This window comes from Diadema antillarum, unplaced genomic scaffold, assembly GCF_040938485.1.
Source record: "Diadema antillarum isolate AM-2024a unplaced genomic scaffold, OU_Dant_1.0 scf00000029, whole genome shotgun sequence".
Lineage (NCBI taxonomy): Eukaryota > Metazoa > Echinodermata > Echinoidea > Diadematoida > Diadematidae > Diadema > Diadema antillarum.
The window spans coordinates 6,125,709-6,148,729 of record NW_027270918.1 but is presented as its reverse complement, the minus strand read 5'-3'; the positions used below and the strand labels follow the sequence as shown (position 1 = coordinate 6,148,729).

Below are 23,021 nucleotides of genomic sequence, written 5' to 3'. Positions count from 1 at the left end.
CTGAGCAGGAATCAAAATGGCACACTTGAACGTACAGACATTTTGCAGCGGCTTGCATTGTACAACATTAAAAAACAAAAAACAAAAACAAAAACATACTAGTGGAAAACTTGACCTACTCTAACTGCCCAAGTGTCATTAACTGTTTGAGGACTTTTGTCTGACTCGTTTCCCTGATTTCTCCCGCCAAGAACATCTCGTCGACAACGGAGTAAACCTTGTAGAAATTGAAAACTAGATCCAGCTCACACACATTGTGGAAGTACTCATTCAGCACCTGCAGAAAAGGGTGAAAACATGGTTGCATCAGAATTCCTCACAACGACTGATTCATTCAAAATTATTTTGAGACATGACACTTAAGGATGTGACAGTGATGAAATTGGAACAACACAACACATGGGTAATGTAGCTTAATTCTAGACTTAACTATGACCATGTAACTATATTCCCTTTTCCCTCCTTTTCTTTCATACTCATTCACACTTTCATTTTATGTCTACCAGCTATACACCCTCAAAATTACTTTTATATACATTATATGTATACCATTTGTGGCAGGAAAATGTTACGACAATCACAAAAATAAATGTATCTATCAATCACTACTACACAAAATTACAAAATAATAAGCGAAATGCACTGTCATATCAATATTACTTACAGGGTACACATCAAATATATGATTATAATTCTATTACACAATACGTCCTGCTGTGTAAAAGCTGCTAATAAACTCACGTCAGTGCATCCTGTCATTGCTGATACTTACTTCCACAAAGTTGTGTATAGCTTCTAGGTATGCCAGATTGTTGTCCCCGACGTCAACACAGATACAGAAATAGAGACCTGCGTATCTCCTGTAGACAATCTTGAAGTTGCGGTACTACAACAGAAAGGACCACAAACAAGCTTCAGTACGTATGCACACATGCAGGGCATCGCAGACAACACTCATCCGTGCACACAGTGACACAAACAATAAGAAGTGGTACAAAACTTTTGGATTTGTGCAGTGAAGATGATGAATACACGCAAAATATTGAAATGTCTTATTAATGAAACCACTCTACATATCGTATACTGACAGCCTAAATGTTTCCTTTCCATCTGTTCAGGGATAGAATGCTGCCTGTACAACATTACTCTATTTTTTAAAACCATTTTTAATGGGTCACAATGTCATTGGTCACAATATATCATGTGTTCTACAGCAGGATGAGGGCAAATTTGGCCAAATGAAGGTCACTTTACCTCTTTCTTTTGTTGTTAACAAAGAAAGATGATAATTATCATGATCAAATTGAGGTACAGACATATTTAGTCCTGCAGGTATAGCAGTGTGATTTTGTCAAGTTCCTTCAGAACACAGACCTGTTGATGAGAGAAATCTCTTTGCCATGAGGTACTTATGTAGTTTAGGGCTGGTCATTACAGTATAATGATAGAAAGAGATAAACATTAACAAACCACATTAGCAGTCATCTGAAAGTTTGAATATTAAAATATTGTATGTTGGCAAGACCAGTTTGTAAAGGTCAATGCAAACATCAGAGAAACAAAATACTGCTCATCAGCCATTACATGTATGTGGGAAACTGGTTGATATGTTTGTGCAGCAGACACAACATATAGCATTCTGTAATCTGTGCCAGTTTCTTCCCCATCACCTGATACTAAACAGTCAAGCTGAATAACAAACCAAAACAAAACAGAGCTGTACAAGGGAGAAAGAGAGAGAGAGAGAATGAATGAAACGGGTGACTCACTTCTACAAAGTTTGTGTGTTTGGCATCTCGTACTGTGACAAGGGCATGGACCTCCTCGATTAACTTTTGTTTCTCCTCATCATCGAATGCCATGTACCACTTGGCCAGCCTGGTCTTGCCTGCCCTGTTCTGAATCAGGATGAAGCGAATCTGCAGAGGCAAAGAGTGAAATATGGGCATTGATGATTCTAATTCTTTACACCAGACATTAATCCCCACCATCTTACCTTGCCTACAATACATGTACATTCATTCATTCAAGCGTATAGCACACTGTGCCTGGTTGATACCGTTTGTTGACTTTTGCTAGTCACCTGGATAATTTATATTGCAATGTATGTGCACATAATATCATTGAACTTGTCTGAGCACTCAATAACACACAACAAGTATTCCTGGGGGAAAGAGATGCACATATCTGTGTTGGCTAGAAATGTAACAAGCAATTAGGGAGCTTAACAAGCAGATGCATAGCTGAAAGCTTTATTCTGAAAAGAATCTTATACCTGCACAATTGCATATCATTGTAGATTAAATAAGCTTCCGGACTGAGCAGCATAGAAACTACCAAGAGTACCGGTAATCTTGATTTGAAGCACTGACCGACTCTTTGCACTGGTAAAAATTCCTCTAACCCCTCATTCCTTCCCTCCCTTTCTTCTTTAATAGTCAATGAAATTCATATCAAAGATATTCAAAACATGTGTCCAAAATATATGAAAAGTTGTGCAGTTTGTCAGTATAACTTTGTACAAGTTACTAATAAACTGTATCTTGTCACTAACTAGATGTATGAACTACAATGTGTTATGTAAATCTCTGACACATACTTCTGAAATCATGTGCTCCAGATCTTAGAATGAATTGGAATAGACTAGAAAACTGTTTTTCTCCTTGTTGAAAATCTGTAATATGAAAGGTTGTTCTATATGTATCAATCATCCATTACCGACTTGTAACCTTTGTCTGAATTAACAATGGAATAAACTATGAACAAAAACTTACTAGAACCCCCAGCATATTAGTAAAACCTGAATATCACGATATCATGCTCTATGAACTCAGTAAACAATCAATCTACATTAGAACCTGAATTTTTAAACAGTACAGTTGATAATCACAATTCACAGAATTCTAGTTATGTAAGTACCGGGTATTAGAATGATAAGTCATGGAAAGCACCATATCATATGGGAATAACTCCATGTCAATGTTGAAATGAAACTGAAGTCTTTTTAGTACATGTATATTTACAAAAAGTGAACACAATTCTTTGCTGTTGGTCCTGCAACTTTGTATGTTCTGCAACCCAGATCCCCCTCTTGTCAGGACTTATGTGTTCACTTCCACAGGTACAAAGTATTGTAGCAGCAAGACAATACATAGACTCAAGAAAGGAAAGGTTCAAAGGTATACACCTACAGATGTTAGAATGACTGTATGTAGTCTGGTACAGGGTCGCAGTAACAAGTCACAAAAATACGGCTTCTGGTGTACCAGTGATATACATGTAAATGCTTTGTGTATACTGTTGATGGTGGGGAATTGCTATCTTTTTCTCACTCCTGAAAAGGGTTCACACAACCTTCTCATTGGTCAATAAATATGTTCTTCATCATGAATTAGACCACCTGCAAAATATTCTACAAGTTCCAATTCGCAAAGTACATGTGGTGTACAGAAAGCATCACAAAATATCTTCAATATCTGTCCTCATCAGGGGCGGATCCAGGAATTCCGTAAAGGGGAGGCGCCTTTACAAAAATTAAGGGGGGGGGGGGCACATACTCCCTCATTTTTTTCTTATTTCTTTTGTTTTAACCAAAATAAAGAGGGGGCGCGTGCCCAGTGCACCCCCTCTGGATCCGCCACTGCTCATGGTCCTATCAAACAAGCAGGGTATATTTTTTTTCCCCCCAGTTTTCTTGTGGCTTGCCATGCCATGCCATTCCATGCCTGTCACTCGTCTACTGAACTTACATAATTGCAAGGCCAAAAAAGTCTAAAACAAGTCTTCAACATACAAATATTACAACAAAGTACTGATTTGCAGCCCATTATCTAATTAGCCTTGGTTTTACAGATTATACAAACATCAAGCTCAATGTCATGATATGACTATGAGTATGAGTTATGACAGTTGCGATCACAATACATTCATTCATCATAACTAACTGATCATGTCATTCATGATGTCTTACAATGATGATCATGATCCAATCCCCCATTGCCAATAATCATTTGCAAGCAAAGTAAGAATCCTTGAAGAATGTGGCGCTTTACTGTGTATTCACAGAGCTAAACGAGTGGAGTAAGAATTCATGAAGACTGTTGTGTTTTGTCTGCAAGAGGTGATTACATTACATGAAAAATACCCACTTTCACACAGATACAGACAAGACACCTCACACTCACAGCAAGCAGCACAGTCAGTCAGTCCACAGACACCTCGAAACTCCTTTACTTACAGCCTAAAAATGAATATCTGGGACTACACTAGTTTCACGTTTCAAAATTGTAAACTTTATACCATATTCAACGAATCTGAATACATGTTTAACTGAACATTGCAAACAGAAGATTCTAAGTTGGTAAGCGCAATAAGTATACAGCATAATCTTCGAAAAATAAAAGGAAATTACCATCTTTTAAGAATTTTCTTGGAGGGCGTCTTCAGAGCAAATCCGGAAATGATCTCGCAAGTTCCATTGAAAGAGTAGGTAAAGCATGGTGAGCAGGAGATGAGGAAGGGTTTGAGGGCATTCCATCTTTTGCAACATTTATATATTGGTTATTTTGGATACTCAATGTTGTCATATTTCTGAAAAGTAAATACAAATCATGTGATATTTTTTGATTTTTCTACCCAAAAACATTCCAGTGCATTGTACACAGTGTATTTGTGTTTTTTTCGGAAATTTTACCCATCTTTAGAATGGACTTAACCAAAGCTCAAATGCGAGGTTCCCGTTGTGGACTACGACTGGCAATGGCCTGTGGGACTGGTACGTGGATGGTTGGCTCACGGTCATTGAGCTATCGTACCAGCCAGCAGCAGAGAACCATGCGGCCACGGACCACAGAACTCTCTGTGCCACGGACACTGTACGCACAGAGAGAGAGCACGGGATCGATCGCGAGCTAGGAGCAGCGCGCCGCGCCGCCGACCGACCGTCCGGAGAAACCAGCGCACCGGTAATGCCGGTACCATCGCTGTTGTTGCCCTCTGACGTTACATCGACTTCCAACGATTTCATCATTTCTGTTCTGTCAGGATTTCACTCAGCTGTAATTCTTTCTTGAGATACTTAACTGTAGATTCATCTCTTGCTGCTGTCTTTCAAGAATAAGACACTAGCAGATAAATCTACTTAGGAAAAGAGACGGAGAGAGAGCTCGAGTCACACTCACAGACACAGAGTCAGAGAGCAAGGATTCTATCGAGAGCGTGTGCAACTATGGAGGAAATGAGAACACGTGTTCGTCTGCTGGAACATGGAGTTGATAATGTAAGATTAACAAGAAGATGTCGAAAACAGCCGTATGTATATAAATTTATATATAGACTCTATATATTTTTAAAGTGAGCCATGAGTTGCATCTGTGACGAAGTCTGACACGTTTGCTTTTACTGGTGAAGTTGAAGCTTCGACATCCCATGACAATGTGCCATGATCCCATTTATTTGTGTGCAGGCCTGCACAGGGACCCTCAGAGGCTCAGCTTCAGGCCGGTGTGAATTGTGTTCCGGACTGTGGAAGAAAATAGTTGGTTTAAACAACTCAAAAAGTACCATAGATTTTCATAAAAATCAGATTTCAGCACTGCTCTCTGCTGCCGACTGTGAGATAAATACATACTTTCACGAAATTGATGGAAAAAAACCGCATAAATTGGCACGGCAACGACAACTAGTTTAAGGGCCGTGCACAGTTTTGAGTAATCTGACCTCAAAAGACTCTTTGGGAGTCTTTGTTCTACACACTGGTGTATGTGATCTATTTTATGTTACAGCCTCATGCCTGTGGCATTTACCCATATGGCATTATCCATGAGTCTGACATTACCGGCGGCTATGGCCCAAGTGCAACAAGCTGGACAACTCGGCTAGATCAACATGCGCATACAGTGTCGTACATCACACACCACCATGGCATTTAAATACAATTTAAATACAGGGCACACGTACCCACACGTGTACTTACGGGTGTGCGTTGCCCATACATTCATTGTCTTAATGACACGGACCAGCAGGCCCGAGGTTAAATTGAATTGAAAAGGTGTTTTATTCATCAATATCCATCACAGCCCGGAGGCTGAATTACAGACATTGTTAACAAAGGACCATGAATACATTAAAAATATACACAAGATACAGCGTAGCAATGAAAAAAAAAAATGCATAGCATTTTCATAGCATATTCATCTTAACCATTGCACAGTTAGATCAACCTATATGCCTAATACAAAACAAAAAAACAAAATATTACAATTACAATATCTAATATCACTATTCTCAATAATTATTAAAAAATAAATTGGGTTTATGTTAATTATGTATGCTGGTCATTTTAATACAGATGTTGTTATATAGCTCAAATCGACACATTTTACACAGCAAAAATAATCAGTTTGATTAAAAAAAATTTTCTCACAATCTTCTCTTCCTAAACAGTAACTCTCATATCAAAATACATTCAATCTACACACAGCACATTACATCAAATCTCTGAATAAATAGATAAATACTATATTCAAATTATTATAATACATGTATATACAAAAATAGCGTTTGATATTTGTACATCTCTCTCTCTCTCTCCCCCCTCTCTCTCTCTCCCCCTCTCTCTCTCTCTTCTAACTCTCATTCCACTAATACACACACTCTCTTGTATATCTAACCAGCAAATATACACTATTGTATCTAACCAACACTTTGTGTTATTATTATTGCACATTTTTTGCACCAGAGTTTGATCTCACATAATAAACAACACCAAAACGCTGAAACGTTACATTATGAAATACTTTGAACCGTTTCGGAGAATAATGAAGGAAAATACAATTCTGCTATTTCAACTTGTTGTTTAACCCTTGACCCTGTGGTCCACAACCTTTCCTATAATGATAACAGACTTTCTGGCAATGCATACTGTGCACACCATAGTTCACAAAAAAAGAAATACTTTCATGCATTACATCTTCACATATTGTGGCCCGGATTCCAAATGCTTTCTTCGTAAAATTTTAATGCACATTGTCTTTTCTCAGTGCTTTTTTTGGTCTTGTCATAAACATCAGTCTGTTTAATTGCAAGTTTTCTTGAGCTTCTGTAAAAGTGAGGTCCTCAGTTTGTGAGTGCCAATTTCACAAATGACATCATCATTCTATGATTTGCATACATGGATGTAAAACTGATAATGAGCACAGAATTTTTTATTTTCTTATTTTGATTCACATGTCATATATATGATTGTCTGCCAGGTACACAGCTCAGATTTCCCCGGGAACTATGTGGGATATGACGATGCATTCGATATTCACAAGTTTGCCGAGGTAAGACCATGATTGAATGTTGTATGTAAGTGTAACACATCAAAACTGTGTGACAGTCTGGCACTCAAGTTAAAATTTGTTCCACCATGAACACATAAGTTATGCTCACACAACATATTGTGTAATTCCATACATCGATCTGAGGATTGACTTGTGTATAACATTACTGTGGTGTCCTGCTAGCTGGCAGTACTGCTCCATGATATCTATCATGCATTAACCATTTTGATTTGCCTTGGACACTGCAGTAGTGGTGGATCATGCTGTTAAAGATGACCCTTCACTTTTGCATTCCTTCCCAAATAGCACAGAACATGATATATTCCACCAGAATGACAAGACTATTGTAAATCTATAACATTTCTGTGATATTTGAAGGTTGTTAGCTGTTAAAATTCAAATAATGCACCAAACGCTCACCGTAACGTATTCTGTGTACTAGGCACAGCTGCATACATTAATCCTCCTGTGGTTGTAATATGATACTTATACTTCGAACAACAGATTGCATGTTAAAGCTGTCAGAAAAGAAGAATTCGCTGGCTTCTCTTACTTTGTTATCAATGGCAAATAACAACACACCACTTACTGTACAATCATGAACTACATGTACAACTAAGTGCATCACACAGGTCTGTAAAACTAGACTAGTATTTTATTTATTTATTTATTTATTCAGTTTTCTTTACCCAGGGTAGCCCCATCAGTGGTTTACACACTGTTATCCTAGGGGGCCCTGCAATAGATTTGCGAAGTTCGCAAAAATTATTCAAATCTTAATGGTCAATTTAACTAAACAAATAAAGACCCTCTTGAGTTAAAAATTTACAGGAGGTTTCCAAATAGTGTTTTCTTCAATACCTAAGTGTTCTCACCAATTTTTCAACAATTTGCATGCAAAAGGGATTGGCTGTCTTTAAGTTAGATCAGTGTATTGGTGAGTATTGTGTATGCTAAACACAATAGCCAGGTGTTTGTTTGTGCAGTGTATTTTTACATTGTTACTGATTAAAGCTGTTTTTATTGGCCATTTTTATGCATTTTATGAGCACTGATGTCCAACCTGTACAGACCAGTGTTGGAATATCTATGGCCATGACCATTAGAAGTGACACATTAGATTCTTACTTTGAGCAAAAGTTTTTGTGAATGATACTTAAGTTTGCATTTGTTCTTACTTACTGTGAATCCGCTTCAACCTGTTAATTTTGTTTTCAAATGAGAAAATTTGACGTACATTTTATACATTGTACACTCCAAGGTTTGTTTATAGCAAGAATGACATTTTTGCTCCAATTTTTCATTGTGATGCAGAATTTTCAGATCGACATTGTGCGGCTGACAGACACGGAACTAGAGTTTGATATGGTGGGTGTGGACCCAGCGATCGCAAATGCTTTCAGAAGGATTCTTCTGGCTGAGGTAGGATTGGTGACAAGACTCTATTAACTGGTATCTATTTTGCCCCCCCCCCCCCCAACCCTCAGTATCAGAAGTAGGTGATGGCTCAGGTTTTCACAATATTTCCTATTTTGTGTAATCATCATATAACAGACATTTCAAGGACCCACAAAATTGGCAGAGATATCAGATACTAAAGTTTAGTTGGCTTTTTTCTGCCATTGGTGTTTTATGGTACATGCAAGGAATTTGGTAAGTCATTTTAACTAAAAGTGTAATTATTTTGACCCTATTAGGTCACAGAAATGTCACATATTTCACTACCATTCATGTAAAATAATTTCCAGTGTAAATGTAAATATGATATGTCAGTGTTATTTCTTTTGGTAAAAAAGTGTACAAGTGTATTGTGTGTGTGTATGTGACTGCAGAAAGTTTGTTGTTCCTCTTTTGAGTATTATGCAGATCAGGATAATCCTTAGGCACATCTGCCCATGACAACCTAAAAAATAAAAGTTTTCTAATGCTAGAATCTTGCCCAACCTTGCCCAACTTAGTACTAAGTCAAATCTTCAGCGTGCATTGCATTATACATTTGAAATAACTTCAGCTGTTAATAGTAAGAAGTGAAAAACTGTTACATACATTAAAAGAAATTGTGAAACTAGCACATTCTATTGGTATTCTTGCAGGTTCCCACCATGGCCATAGAGAAGGTATTCATCTTCAACAACACGTCCATCATCCAGGATGAAGTCTTGGCTCATAGGTTGGGGCTGATTCCAATCAAGGCTGATCCACGGATGTTTGAGTACCGCCAGGAAGGTGAGCTGACCACCCCAGTGTAAAATACTGTAGTTGTAGTCTGTGACTTTATGTGTCTTGCCAAATATCAACGCTGCACACTGGCACTGGTCCAACAGTCCCTGACCAGTAAAAATCACTGTTGGACCAGTTAACTTTTTTTTTTCAGTAATGGGCCAGTAAAATAATAGAAAAAAAAAAACTGGGTACCTACTGGTGCGACCTGTCTGTCAGACCAGTAGAAAAAATGGGTTAGTGTGCAGCCCTGCATATATGATGCACTGGGCTGTACCCTGGCAAACCATCATACCCTGGGATGCTGCATTATATGGTGCCATCTCAATGTACATGATGTATATTTAGACACTGCGATCATGGCAGCTCTAGCACTCGGCGATAATGATCCCAATACCAATCAGCCCTGTTATGGATTTTATATCTAATTACAACAATTATAATAGTAGTGATAATTAAATAATTTTAAAATGTTATTACAATTTTGAACAGTAATTCAGAATGAGATCATAATCCAGGAACTTGTGCTATGATTACTTATTTTACGTTTTCCTTGGATTGGTAATGCATAGAGTGGCGCAGATGTTATGATGCTGGCGCACGGCTGAGATTATTGTTGCAACGGAAGTTTCTTTTATAAAGCACTAAAATTACTTTTACCCAATTTTTGGTAACCCTGGGTACAGTGCTAAAAAAAAAAAAAAAAGGAGGAGAGAGGAAAAATCATTTCCAGAACACTGGAAGATCCTGAACTGGAGTGAACAATTGAACAAATAAACATAACTTGTAGTTATGCTTGATGTTGCAAAGATATTAGGGTAGCGGGATTACAACATGACGGCTGTGGTGAAATGTTCATATAATCTGTGGATTGCCCTGTAATTCTGCTGCGTGATCATTAACAGAATGTCATCATAACTTCTGAACATCTTTTGAATTGTTACTTGAGTAGAGGGGATATCAGCCTAGCAGCAGCGTTCGCTCGCTCTGTGTATTACGCGAACTTTTTATTTTTCGTCTCGCGAAATCTCACGCACAGATCTCGCTTCACGAGATTCTGGGAGAAAGCAACATGCTCTGCGAGATTGCTTCTTTGTGTCTTCTACAAATATACTGATCGCATTATTTTTAGACAAATATTTAGACAATATCCTTCTAAATAAAAATTTACAACTTTAAAGAAATATTTTAAAGCGTAAAATAATTTATGCTTGGAGAAAAATGTCCTACTTTTTTTTAAAGCATTTTTTAAGTCTCCAGACTTTGCTGGATCCTGACCCTGTTACAAATTGGACGACAAAACTGATTGCAGCATTGGAAAGCCGAAACTTCAGCGGAGATTATAATACTAAATTGGATTGGGCTCAAAAATTAAACATTTTTGTCATTTACCTTCAAAGTGACGCGAAATTTTCGAAACTACACGGGTTCCACGCAGTAACTCTACGGTTTGTGTCGCATTACGTCATGTAGCTGGCTATTTTGAGCTGTTAGACGCTGGGCATTCTGACTGTTTTGTGGTTGGCGTGAGGTGCTCCACGCTAAGTATACTGTATTGTGTACACGTACAATGTACTGTACTGTACACATTGTGCATAATAAAGCTACATAACTGTTAAAGTGGACTGAATTTGTGACAGTATTATACGTACATTGACTGTATCTCCATCGCATTCAACGGAAAATTATGTCAACCATCCTTCAAGTTGCGTCGGTGACAAGACCATTGGTACCATGCGAGATGGTAGGGTACAATGTAAGTGTGTTTCTTGCTCTTATTTTTTTTTTTTTCTCAAGACTAATTTACTGAGCTGTCTTTCCAGAACATAAATACCGGTAGTCTAGTCATAGATGGGGCAAATTAAAAATTATTACTATTTAGTATTAACAACACGTTAGGCTAGAAATGTAGAGTCTACTTTTAATTCTAAATTTACATGTAATTTACTGGAGCTCTGGAGAAATTCTAATGCCAAAAAATAATGTTACTCAAATGACTCCAGAATAATGAGAAGTCAGAATGTACATTTGTAGCACAATACCGGTAAATACATTTAACGTTACTCGTTAGATTTAACGTTATACTGTAAATTTACTATGAAAATGCCGAAGTGCTTTGTACTTTGTTGTTTAACCGGTAACGTTACTTACTACACTGTACTACTAAATTTTATACTAAATTTACTGTAGAAACTGTAAATAGGTAGGTTCTAATACTATAGATAGGTAGAACCTCTCTCGTATAGTAAACGTTACTTGTGAGTGTATGGAATGCACGGATGTAAATAACGTTCCACAATTCAAGTTCTAACGTTAACAGACAGACAGTAGCTGGCAAATCTAACTTCTAAGTTACATTACCGTAAGTATAAGAACGAGTAGACCAGTGAACAACTAACGTTAGCAAAACACTACCAATAGTTTTGCTTGTTATTACTTGTAAAGAGCTTGATATGTTGCAGAGACTCCAACTCTCCCGTTTTCGACGGGAGATCTCCCGCCGAAAGCCCATTTTTGCAAAATCTCCCGTTCTCCCATTTGAGATTTGATTTCTCCCGCCCTGGCTCTGTGTCTCCCGGTGAAAAGGATTTCTTACTTATTGCTATCGTATGTTGAAAAAATAAGCCTTGGATAGCACCAGAGAACATCTAGAACCCTATAGAACTTCGCGCTTCGCACACATCAACTTGGAGTCTCCCGTTTGCTAGGGGTTTCGGGCGGGAGAATCTCCAGATCAGAAGGTGCTTGGGGTTGGAGTCTCTGATGTTGAATGCACCCCCCCCCCCCAATTATGTACAACATGTACGCATACGTCACCTGCAGCAAGACAAGGCTCAACCTTCAGTGCCACATGCCAATGTTTGACCGTGCACGAAAGCATACAATGTAATTCATATAGAATAGAATTTACATGTAGCAAATAAAGCACGCAGTCAAATTTTTAGGACGTTGTGGTGATTTTGTATTCTTTTCAGAACCGTGCTTATATGTATAAAGTGGGTCCATCATCAGATCTCACTACATGTAGATCTCTAAATTTGATTCGAGAAATCTACTTAAACTTACAAGTTGTACTAGGTCTCCATGTACCAGAGTTCTAACTACATTTTGAAGTTAGAGTGAAAAAAAGTAATTTCCTTTTACATGAATAATATTCTTTTTCAGCAACTTTATTTTTTTGGTAAATATCTCACATTGGTACAGTTTGTTGTACATGTATCCTCCAAACGGAGTTCAGAGGATGTGGATTTGGCCTTGTTTGTTTGTTTGTTTGTTTGTTTGTTTTTAGGGGGATGCATTCAAGTTCTTCATTGAATCTTCAAGCAGTGAAATTATGCCATCTGTATATTTTATTACCAAATGAATCAATCCTTTCTTTTCTTTTTTTCTTTTTTTTTTGTCTCATTAGGTCTTCCCGGCCTCTGCTGCCATTTTTGCTCCTTGGTGATTCGATCCTAAGAGATATTGGGAACCATTTTTCGTCTGAGGTCAGCGTTCATTGTTTACCAGGAGCGACATATCAACGAGTTGGAACATATTTGAAGAAAACCGATTTTGGTCAAGAATATTCAACAGTTGTTATCCATGTAGGAACTAACAACCTACACCGGAGTGTGTGGGATATCACTGAACCACACTTCCTTCTTTTAATATTCAAGCTAAGGGAGACATTTCCTTCAGCGAACATATTTGTGTCATCCATCTTGCCCCGCTGGGACTGTGAACTGTTAAACGAACAGCGAATCCATTTCAATAGAAAAATTAGTGAATTGTCTGTGAAGTATAATTTTCAAATACTAGATTGCAGTGAAGATTTCAATTTGTCTGATAGCTTGTATGCACAGGATGGACTGCATTTGAACACTGTTGGGAAGTCATTCCTTGCCCAGGACGTAGAAATTTTCTTGAATAGATTCTATTCAAGGCGTGCTTGTCATTCATCTTGGATTCCACCCGAATTGAAAAGACTTCACAGACCTAAAAAGCAACCCAAAAAGGAACTACTTCCTTGGAAGGAAACAAACCTCGACTCTGTGTTGGACAAGAAAAAAGAGAGACATGGAAGAACCCAAAAGAGCAGGAGCAGACGGAGGAGGAGGAAAGACAAGAAGCCGAGGCAGGTGCAGAGAACAGATGATGGCTTCATATACCCAATAAACCCGTACCGGCCTCCTCCAACACCACAACTCCCACCAAACATGCATATTTCCCCGCCAGTACCTCCAACCATACCGTACAGGAGATCCAGCCAGACACCAGTATCTTCATCTACATGCACGCCCATTCCGACACCACCCAGCAAATTCATCATTAAGAAGCAGCGTGGGAAAAAAAAGAGAAGGAGGCAAAAGAGGGAAAAGTTGAACCGGAAAAGAAAACACAGAAAGGTAATCTTGTGTTTGTTTGCTGTTGTTTTTTCCTATGAAAATGATTTTAAAAGTACAAGGTTGTATTTTGCAATATCTGTACAGAGGTTGTATTTTGCTATATCTGTACAGATATTGCAAAATACAACCTTGTACTTTTAAAATAGAGATTTATGCATGTTCATAAATGGATATCATTTACAGGGAATAATTTTCCTGGTATCACATGGCAATTTGCTTTGCATTTTTACACCACTGCTAAGGGTTTCTTATATACAAATGTAAGAGTGTAAAGGATATCATTGAAGATATTTTTCATCAGCTGTAATTGCTAATCAAATTTGAGTTTGAAAAATATTCCTTGTAATTATGTTAAGCATCATTTCATTCATGTAATGGAATAAACTTTGTATCATAATGCAAGTTAACTTAATTCAAGGGTGCATACCTTTTTTTCAAGAGCTTTATTTGGAGATTGTTTCATGTGTGAGTCAATTGTCATTGTGTAGAGTTTGTTGATGTACTTTTTATTTCATTAGTTGTTACTTTTTATAGCAAAGTGTCTGAATTATGTGAAATGGCTGGAATTGCAATTTTTTTCTGATTTTGATTTTAAGTTCTGTTTCAGACACCTTGTTTCTGTGTACAGTCATTTACAAGTGTAGCAATTAACAAATGTCCTCCATTTCCATTTCAGAGATCTCCAGACCTTCCGGGACTAGGAATGCAAGCATTTCTCAAACATGTGATCCCAGCAGTATTCTTCGATAGACCATCAGCAGATTCTGCAGAAGATACAGAAACTCCTCCAAAAATGGGTAATTATTTCCTGACATACAGTGAAGTTAGGGTACTGCTTTATTTAAAGCAGTAGTCTTCAGTGGTCTTGAGGTTTCGTTAGAAATCATGTGCAATTGTGTATTTTCATATGGGGCAACAACTTCATGTAAGATATTCCTTGTCAAGTAAAGATAAATTTAGTTTTAGTTAAAGAAAAATTAGTTAAGAAGTAAACTGACTTAGTGTTATTTGGCCCACTGTAGTATCTTCAGATTCACCAAATTATTACATGGTATCACCTGGTTGACCGATCCTTAGTTGATTATTCGTCTTATGAAGTGCTTATTGTACTATGAAGAAAGAATCAATTACACCACTCTTTATTCCATTTTTGACATCCAATCTCCCAGAAATAGAAGTAAAGCTCAAGCTTTAAAGAAATCATGCACATTTATTTTCTTATGTATACAAACCATTAGATGTGAAGCTGATCTCATTCCTGACTGTATTATTTACAGTGTATCTATCCCTTTTATGATGGATTAACTTTTCACTGGTAGCAAAGTGACGAGTATACTGTATGAATGTTTTTGATGTAATAGTAAATGTGTGGAGGATGTCACATATTTTGTAAATATTATTAATCTTATTTTTCTCCTCTCACTTCTATTAGGCTCATCACATCAGCCCCTTGCCAGTGCTTGCCATCATCTGTCACAACAGCAATTTCCCCAAGGGCCTTCTGCGGAGTCCTGTACTGAATTGCCCCCATCACAGCTTTCGAAGAGGCCTACTCTAGAGCCAGGTTATCTTTCACTTTCTCACTCTTAAAAAAAAGTATTTAAAAAACGAAAGCAATCCAAGTAACTCTCACTTCAAAGTGATTTGTATGAACATGTCTACTTATTAATGACAGCAATACTGTTCATTTTTAATGCATTGCACATCAAAATTGGATACATTACATTTACACTGTAATCGATAGTATGCATTTTCTTCTTTTTGAAACAGAGCCTGGTCTTGCAGTGCCACCTCCAACGCTTCTCAAGGAGCCACCTCCAATGCTTCTCAAGGAGCCGCCTCCAGAGCCCCCACCTGATTTACCCCAATTGATGCTTCTTCAAGTACCCACTGCAGAGCCAGGTATTTTTATTTCTGTCTCTTTCTCTCTCTCAAAAAGAGGGATATGTATCAACATCAAATCATGTAAATTACAAGTTATTCATTTAATTTTGATTGCGTTGCAAATTAAGTTTGAAGGATATGTTAAATTTGATCTCTTTAATTGATAAAATGCAATTTTTCTTCTTTTCGAAACAGAGCCTGGTCTTGCAGTGCCACCTCCAACGCTTCTCAAGGAACCACCTCCAATGCTTCTCAAGGAGCCGCCTCCAGAGCCCCCACCTGATCTACCCCAATTGATGCTTTTCCAAGAACCCACGGCAAAGCCAGGTATTTTTATTACTCAATCTCTCTCACAAAAGAATTTGTATCAGCTTAAGTACATGCAAATTACAATATTTCTCTCTCTAAAAAACAGAACGTTTTTGTATCAACATAAGTACATTTTCAAATTACAATTTAGTTATTTGTTCAATTTTTATTGCATTGCAAATTAAGTTTGGGCGATATGTTAAATTTGATCTCTATTAATTGATAAAGTGCAATTTTTCTTCTTTTCGAAACAGAGCCTGGTCTTGCAATGCCACCTCCAATGCTTCTTCAAGAGCCACCTCCAGAGCCCCTGCCTGATGTGCCCCAATCAGTGCTTCTTCAAGAGAGTGACATATTACAGTTCTGTAGGAATCGTGAAAAACCGAACAAATTGAGAGTTGACAGTGAAGGCTTCATCACTCCAAGAAGGGTGGCCCATCCTCCAGAGCCACTTGATTTTCATTTGACAACATTCCAATCCCTCCAAGGGGTTCGCATACCGTATATTGACATTTCATCTGGGAGGTCAGAATGCACCAAAGGCAACTATCATCGTTGTGACCCCTTCCTACCTAGAACCTCCAGGGAGATACAAGGAAAGAAGAAGCGGAGTTGGACATTGACACAGAAACGGAAGAGACATCGAAAAAAAGTATGTTTTTATGCCTGTCTATCTTTTGTGTCATAAAGAAAATAAATTCTTACTTTCAATAGTGTAGTATTTTGCATAAAATTTAATACAAGTATGCCTGAATCATGCTTACAGAACCCCTGCAAAATGTTTTTAAGCTTCCATTTCAAAAGTTTACAGATATTTTCAATGCTACTTTTGTTATCATTGCATAATAAAGTTATTGGATAAATAGTATGTTTGGTGCATTGTATGTATTTGTATATCAAGGAAAGTACTGTTCATGTATTGGCACAATGTGCTCTAACAAACAGAATTTGTCAGATTAATTTGATCAAATTAGGTACCCTGTAGGAGTGCAGAAGTACTCCTGTTGGTGGCAAGCAATGTAATATTGAATAGTTGAGTTTTTATCATCTTACCCATACATGTAGGCCTACAGCGTGCACCTTTTCCTTTTGTTTTTCAACAGAAACGCTTGTTTCGACAAGATTACCTCATCGCCCAGTACAGTCATTCAAGCCAGCTGCAGGGGTGAAACCATGCAGAAGGGAGGAATGTGGTCCCTGTGCTCTTTGTTCCAGATCCTCAACACGCTACACGCACTTGGCAACCATCAAAAACCAGGAACTAGTAGAACTCATTCGCAGTGCAAATCCTCAAGTAATAAATACTGAATGCATCTGCAATGCCTGTAGAATCAAATATACTAATAAACTAAAAGATGCTAGATACACCCCTCAAAAATCTAGAAAAAAAGAAAGAAAGGAAGCATGTTTTCTCTCTAATGTATCCCTCTGTTTGAATCCTTCTGAAGTAGATTCATGCATTCCAGTAGATAAGTTTAATGAATTTTTTGGTACACAATTTGATAAAATTCCTGATGTCATACCTCTGTGCATGATGCACCGAACACAAATTTCTAACTACATATACTGTGAAGAATGTGCTGTCTGTGGCCATGTTATTAGACCCTCTGTTTTAAGAAAAATATATAGTGTTAAGGAATTACAAGATTTGCAGAAAGTTCTCATAATAAATGAAAATTATGTCATTTCAGATGATGACTTGTTATGTAAACAATGTTATAATTTTTGCACAAGGGGGGCAAGTGAAAATCTAACCATAAATGATGTTGAGGCCCAACTAGAGATGGAACTTGCTGAAGAGGATGGGAATGAAGAGACTGATTCAGTCTTAAATGAATTATGTGTGATTACCTTTAAAGAAATATGTTCATGGATTAGGAATCATTGCGCGTTTTTATTAGCTGAAGCTTATGATAAGTACTTGGGTAAATTAGGAATAAAATATCAGGCTGATTCAGATGAGTATGATGATTTTTCACGGTCTAGTCGCTGGTTGCTGAGTAGAATATTGAACAAATTTGGGAATGTACTTTCTGTTCATAAATCTAGCAAAAAACAGGGAATTTTGCTATATCTGTCGAATGCAAGTTGTGATCAACTAGTTAATGCTTTACATGATGCACAAAGCAAGGTGAGGTCTTTGTCAAGGTTGAAATCAAAAACAGGTAAATCTAGTTTCAGTCAGGAAGAAGAGACTGAATGTGTAGATAAAGATTTACAGGTAGATGCTGCTTTCAGACAACTAATGGTGGAAGGAAATTCAAGATTAAGGCAACAAGTTAAGGACAATAACTCCTTTTACACTGAAAACCCTCTAACAATTGATGCATTTGACGTAAATGCTTGTATTGCATCATTTGATCCTCTTATTTGGAACGTGGTCTCCCTCCTTACCTCAAGTGTTCCGGAACTGAAGACATACATGGATTCTTCTATCAGTGTAGTAAATGAAAGAGTTCATTTACTTGAAGAATCAAACAAAGTCAAAGAAATAAGACGTGCAGTCGTTGTTTTCTTACTTCAGTATATCATGAATGAGTCATGCCTTTATCCACTGCAGATTTTAAATGCCAATGTCATCAAGAGATTCTCACATTCTTCTCGATTGATTCAGTTCATGAACCGCTTAGGTTTATGTTGTTCTGAGAGCACATTGGAACGGTTCATGCAGTTTGTTGCCGATGAGCGTCAGTCTTCTGGCCCTCTTGCAAATTTATCCCCAGATGCGGTGACATATGTGTCTGTAGATAATATAGATGTACTTGCCCCTTTTGCTGCTGTAAGACCAGACCAACCAAGGAGCTGGCATGGAACTTCCCTTATGGCCCAGCAGCCCAAACCTGAGAGTGAAAGTCTTCATGTTTCAATGGAAAAATTAGCTCAAAGCCTACCAAGCACATCACAAAGTACACATAGGAGTGGGAGACCCTCGGCTAGGAAGAGACTAAAAATGTTAGAGCCTGTTCAGATTCCTTCAAAAGAGTACTTCAAACCGACTTTGTTTAAAACATATGTTCCTTCACAAATTACATGGGATACCTTTATTCTTTCACAAGAAGAAAAGGATGCCCTCTTGAACTGTAGGAAAGATTTTCTCTTGTACATTTTCGAAAGACTTGCTTGCTTGAAGGACAAAGATTCATCGCTTACTATCATCCCTGCTTTCAAATCCAAACTGTTCTTTGATACTGAAAACAAATCAACTGAAAAGTCTATGTTTTCATATCTTAATATCTTGGATCAGCCTGCAGATTCTCCCCAAACTATGAAAACTTGTATGCAGCTATTGTATGATACATTCAACATTTCTGTGCATGTGAATCATCTTGTTGTGTGTGGTGATGGTGCCACATTCAAAATCCTTCTTGACATCAAACGAGAATATGGTGATGCATTACAGTGGATGATTCCATATATTGGGGACTGGCATCTTCTCAAAAATTTTCAAGAAGTGTTAATGAAGATTTTCTGGGATGGTGGATTAAAAATACTTGCCCAAAGTATTCACAAGAATGTGACTCTCACAAGTGTTGGTAACTGCTCAAATTTCAAGCGCACTCACAGGTTTCTTCTCCAGATTCATGAAGCAATTTTCATGTTGCAAATCAACTCCTTTCTGAATTATCGAGAAAAGGGTCAACATACATCAAATGCTTCTTTCTTAAATGAGATTGCATCAATTGTTCAGTCGTGTAAGCTGGAGGAGTGTTCGGAGGAAGCTAGTGAATTCAAGTCAAAGCAAATTTCATTTTTGGCATCCTTACAATTTACACAGATGCAGGAAGAGTTTGAAATCTATTGTCGGGATATGTGTGAAAAATTTGAGACTTTCCGGTTCTGGCATGGATTTGTACATGAAGACTGCATGGCCTACTTGAATTTGTATCTTTCTATACGTTCACGTAATTGGCAATTACGCAATGCTGCCATTAAGAGTATGGTCCCTCTCTTTCATTCCTGTGACCGTCAGAATTATGCCAAAATGATACCGATGCACCTCAGCATGCTTCAAGCATTACCCGCCCATGTCAAAGAACATTTTCAAAATGGTGCATTTGCCTCTAGCATTACAGGTGTCAATTATTCATCAGTTGCATTTGATGAAGCCCATGAAATGTTGATAAACAAGGATAGCAAAATGACATTATCACGAGGACTTCCAAAAGACATGGAAAGAGTAGCAGGTACCATACAGTACCAGGCCAAAGTAATCAAGAACTTTCAAAATCAACTTGGTCTGAGAAATGAGGCCTCTGGCAATCGTGATCTCTCCCCATCTGTCATTAAGTCTGAATTCTGCAATGTCAAAGTCTACTATGCCAAACTCTTTGAAACCAAAATGTTTCTACCAGATCAAGAACCACAGTTGCATCATGTATTCACCCTAGTTGATGCTACTAAAGAACAACAAGCCAGTCTACTTTCATATCGTCAAATTGGAAGTGATGCGTATGAAGTTTTTTGCAAATATCAAATATTGAAGGACACAAGTAATAAACCAGTGATTCGTCAGCATAGATTGAAAACCTTTGCAAAAAAGAAGGTATCAAAAAGAAAAATAACAAGCTTGGAAAAAGAGAAAAAAATGATCACTATGTGTTACAAACGGACAATTGCATTTTCAGAAGAAAGGGGACAACCTGTAAGTGCTTTGTGTCAGTTCATTGAAAAGCCACGGGCTATTTGTGATACAAACAATATGCCTCATAAGGGTGCGAAGTATGTTATATATGACATATTCGATAAGAAGTATGGAAGTAAACTGAAAATTATTACATCGATGCCATGTATTTCACTGGTTGGAGCTTGCTTAATAGCTGAAGGTATGAATATCATCTACACCAGTCCACTTCGTCATTACAAGACATTTTTAGACTATGCTTCATTCCTTGTCATGAGATGGGTAGTACCTTACTTAAAAAAGGGCTGCAAAGAAGTTAGAATTTTGTTCGATCAGGTTGATAGTCAGGGATTGTCCCCAAAGTCTGTGGAACGTTCTAGACGAGATGCTACTGAAGAAGAGACAAATGTCTACACTGAAATCAGTGATGAAACTGTTCTCCCCACAAACTGGCATAAATTTCTAAAAGTGCGTTCACAAAAACATATACTGATCAGGTATTTATCAAGAAAGTTCATTGAACTTGTACGTGTACATGGATACTTACAAGAAGGTCAGATCTTCATCACTTCCGGTGGATTTCATGTTGGTCTTGAAACACAACCTGGTTGGTCTGGTATTGTGGTTTCTAAAGATGGTGAGCATTACCATTCTTTGATACATAACCACGAGGAAAGCGACACACAAATATTTCTACATGTATTTGATTCATCTTGTTCAAACATTTTGTTATATTCTATTGATAGAGATGTAGGAATGGTCGCATTGCCTTTGAACTTTGACTCAAAGAGAGTTTGTCTTCAGTACAGAGCTAAAGCAGGAGATGATAGATTTCTAGATATCAACTTATTGCAACAAGCCATCAAAACAGACTCTGACTTTGCTCCTGTGATGAATAAGAATATAGACATACTGAAATGCATTCAAACATTGTATATATCTTCTGGATGTGATTTTGTTTCGTACTTTTGTCACATTGGAAAAGGCACATTCTTCAACACTTTTTCCCAATATGCACAGTTCATTTCTGGTGAGATCATGCAAGATGTGACACTCAGTTTGATGTGTACAGATGTACAAAAAGACAGTGAGCAAGGGCTTCTGTCTTTTTACAGATTGATTCTTTGTGTCTATTTCAAAGTGAACAGAGCATGTTTACACGAATTTGACACCCCTGTACATTTATATAACAGTGTCACTTGTGACAGTCTGGTGGAACGTCATGAGAAGTCTTTGGACATTGTACGAAGGGCATCGTGGAAAGGTACTTATGAAGACCAGCTGCTCCCTTCACACTCCGCACTTCAATTCCACTGGCTTAGGGCTTGTTGGGTTAGTTCTGTGTGGGGAAAATGTACTGTGCCAGTATTCAATTATCCAGATATTAGTAAGTATGGTTTTTCTGTTCGTCCAGAGGGAAACTCAACAATTGTTGATTTCATTTGGGATGCACAAGAAAATATTGACAAGATACGAAACACTGTTTCGTACTTGACAAGAGGTTGTTCATGCAAAAAAAACAAATGTGCAAACAAACAGTGTAAATGCAAAAAACAAGACAGATATTGTGGTCCAGGTTGTTCATGTCGGAATTGTGGTAATCTGGAAGAACCTACTGAAATTTCATCCTCGAGAATCGATAGTGATTCAGATGAAAGTGAACTCTGTGACAGTGATGATGCAGATGATGAGCATTGGGACATCATTGACGGTGGTCAGGAAGATGTTTCTGATGAGTTAAGCTTTGATAGTTCAGAGTTGTCGGATGAAGAGGAAGACATGATTGGAATTTAAAGTTAAGTTCCTCATCCTTCAAGATACCTCCAGATCACAGGAGAATGTAGAGCACATGTTCAATTGTATGAAAGTGTACATACAATGAAGAACTGGGTTTGACTTATGCAATATTTGTACTTACCTTGTTTTTATTCTTGCCATAAGAACTCTCAAACTTGCCATCACGTTATAATCATACAGGTATGTTATGTAATGTGAAGTCATTGAATTTCCATAATCATGGAGAGTTTGTTTGCCATTACCAATACTTTGCTTCTTTGATTGCAATGAGTATTTATATGATGTCTGCTTTTCATGTATTCCATGTTGTTTGAACTTCCGTTGTTAAGATTTCAACATTGTCTTTCATGTTTGAAGATTTTTTATGATATGTACTTTTCTCACCTGTACTTACAAGTTGTAAGTTACTTGTACTTGTACTCGTGTGTTGGATCTTCAATGCATAGTTTTTGCTACCTCACTCTACATGTATCTATG

The 23,021-nt window shown here is 37.6% G+C and overlaps 3 protein-coding genes across 3 annotated transcripts in view; 2 read left to right on the top strand and 1 right to left on the bottom strand.

Moving 5' to 3' along the window:
- Window positions 1-115: 115 nt before the first annotated feature.
- On the bottom strand, window positions 116-5,026 carry LOC139740035 (AP-2 complex subunit sigma-like). Its single transcript, XM_071650631.1, has 4 exons — window positions 4,796-5,026; window positions 1,770-1,919; window positions 773-886; window positions 116-277 (listed from the first exon to the last, which is right to left on the bottom strand). Exons 1-4 carry the CDS (start codon window positions 5,024-5,026, stop codon window positions 116-118), a joined length of 657 nt encoding a protein of 218 aa, XP_071506732.1.
- A 90-nt stretch (window positions 5,027-5,116) lies between these two features.
- Window positions 5,117-23,021, top strand: part of LOC139738590 (DNA-directed RNA polymerases I and III subunit RPAC1-like) — a 30,839-nt gene continuing 12,934 nt past the window's right edge. The window contains exons 1-4 of the mRNA XM_071649209.1: window positions 5,117-5,278; window positions 7,254-7,325; window positions 8,640-8,747; window positions 9,419-9,551. Coding sequence (XP_071505310.1) covers window positions 5,228-5,278; window positions 7,254-7,325; window positions 8,640-8,747; window positions 9,419-9,551 — 364 coding nt within the window. The 5' untranslated portion in view covers window positions 5,117-5,227. The remainder of the gene's footprint in view (window positions 5,279-7,253; window positions 7,326-8,639; window positions 8,748-9,418; window positions 9,552-23,021) is intronic.
- On the top strand, window positions 13,745-22,541 carry LOC139738854 (uncharacterized). The gene is made up of 6 exons (XM_071649491.1): window positions 13,745-13,933; window positions 14,610-14,730; window positions 15,366-15,497; window positions 15,704-15,835; window positions 16,013-16,144; window positions 22,357-22,541. The coding sequence occupies exons 1-6, from the start codon at window positions 13,745-13,747 to the stop codon at window positions 22,539-22,541; spliced, it is 891 nt and encodes a 296-aa protein (XP_071505592.1).

What these genes read in the sequence shown, in the direction of transcription:
- LOC139740035 (XM_071650631.1), bottom strand. Translation starts at nt 5,026, where the DNA reads ATGAAATCGTTGGAAGTCGATGTAACGTCAGAGGGCAACAACAGCGAT. An exon ending in AACACACAAACTTTGTAGAA is followed by an intron (nt 887 to 1,769) that starts GTGAGTCACCCG and finishes TTTCTGTTGTAG; the next exon opens with TACCGCAACTTCAAGATTGT. An exon ending in CTATACACAACTTTGTGGAA is followed by an intron (nt 278 to 772) that starts GTAAGTATCAGC and finishes CCTTTTCTGCAG; the next exon opens with GTGCTGAATGAGTACTTCCA.
- LOC139738854 (XM_071649491.1), top strand. Translation starts at nt 13,745, where the DNA reads ATGCATATTTCCCCGCCAGTACCTCCAACCATACCGTACAGGAGATCC. An exon ending in AGTACCCACTGCAGAGCCAG is followed by an intron (nt 15,836 to 16,012) that starts GTATTTTTATTT and finishes TTTTCGAAACAG; the next exon opens with AGCCTGGTCTTGCAGTGCCA. An exon ending in AGAACCCACGGCAAAGCCAG is followed by an intron (nt 16,145 to 22,356) that starts GTATTTTTATTA and finishes GTAATCTGGAAG; the next exon opens with AACCTACTGAAATTTCATCC.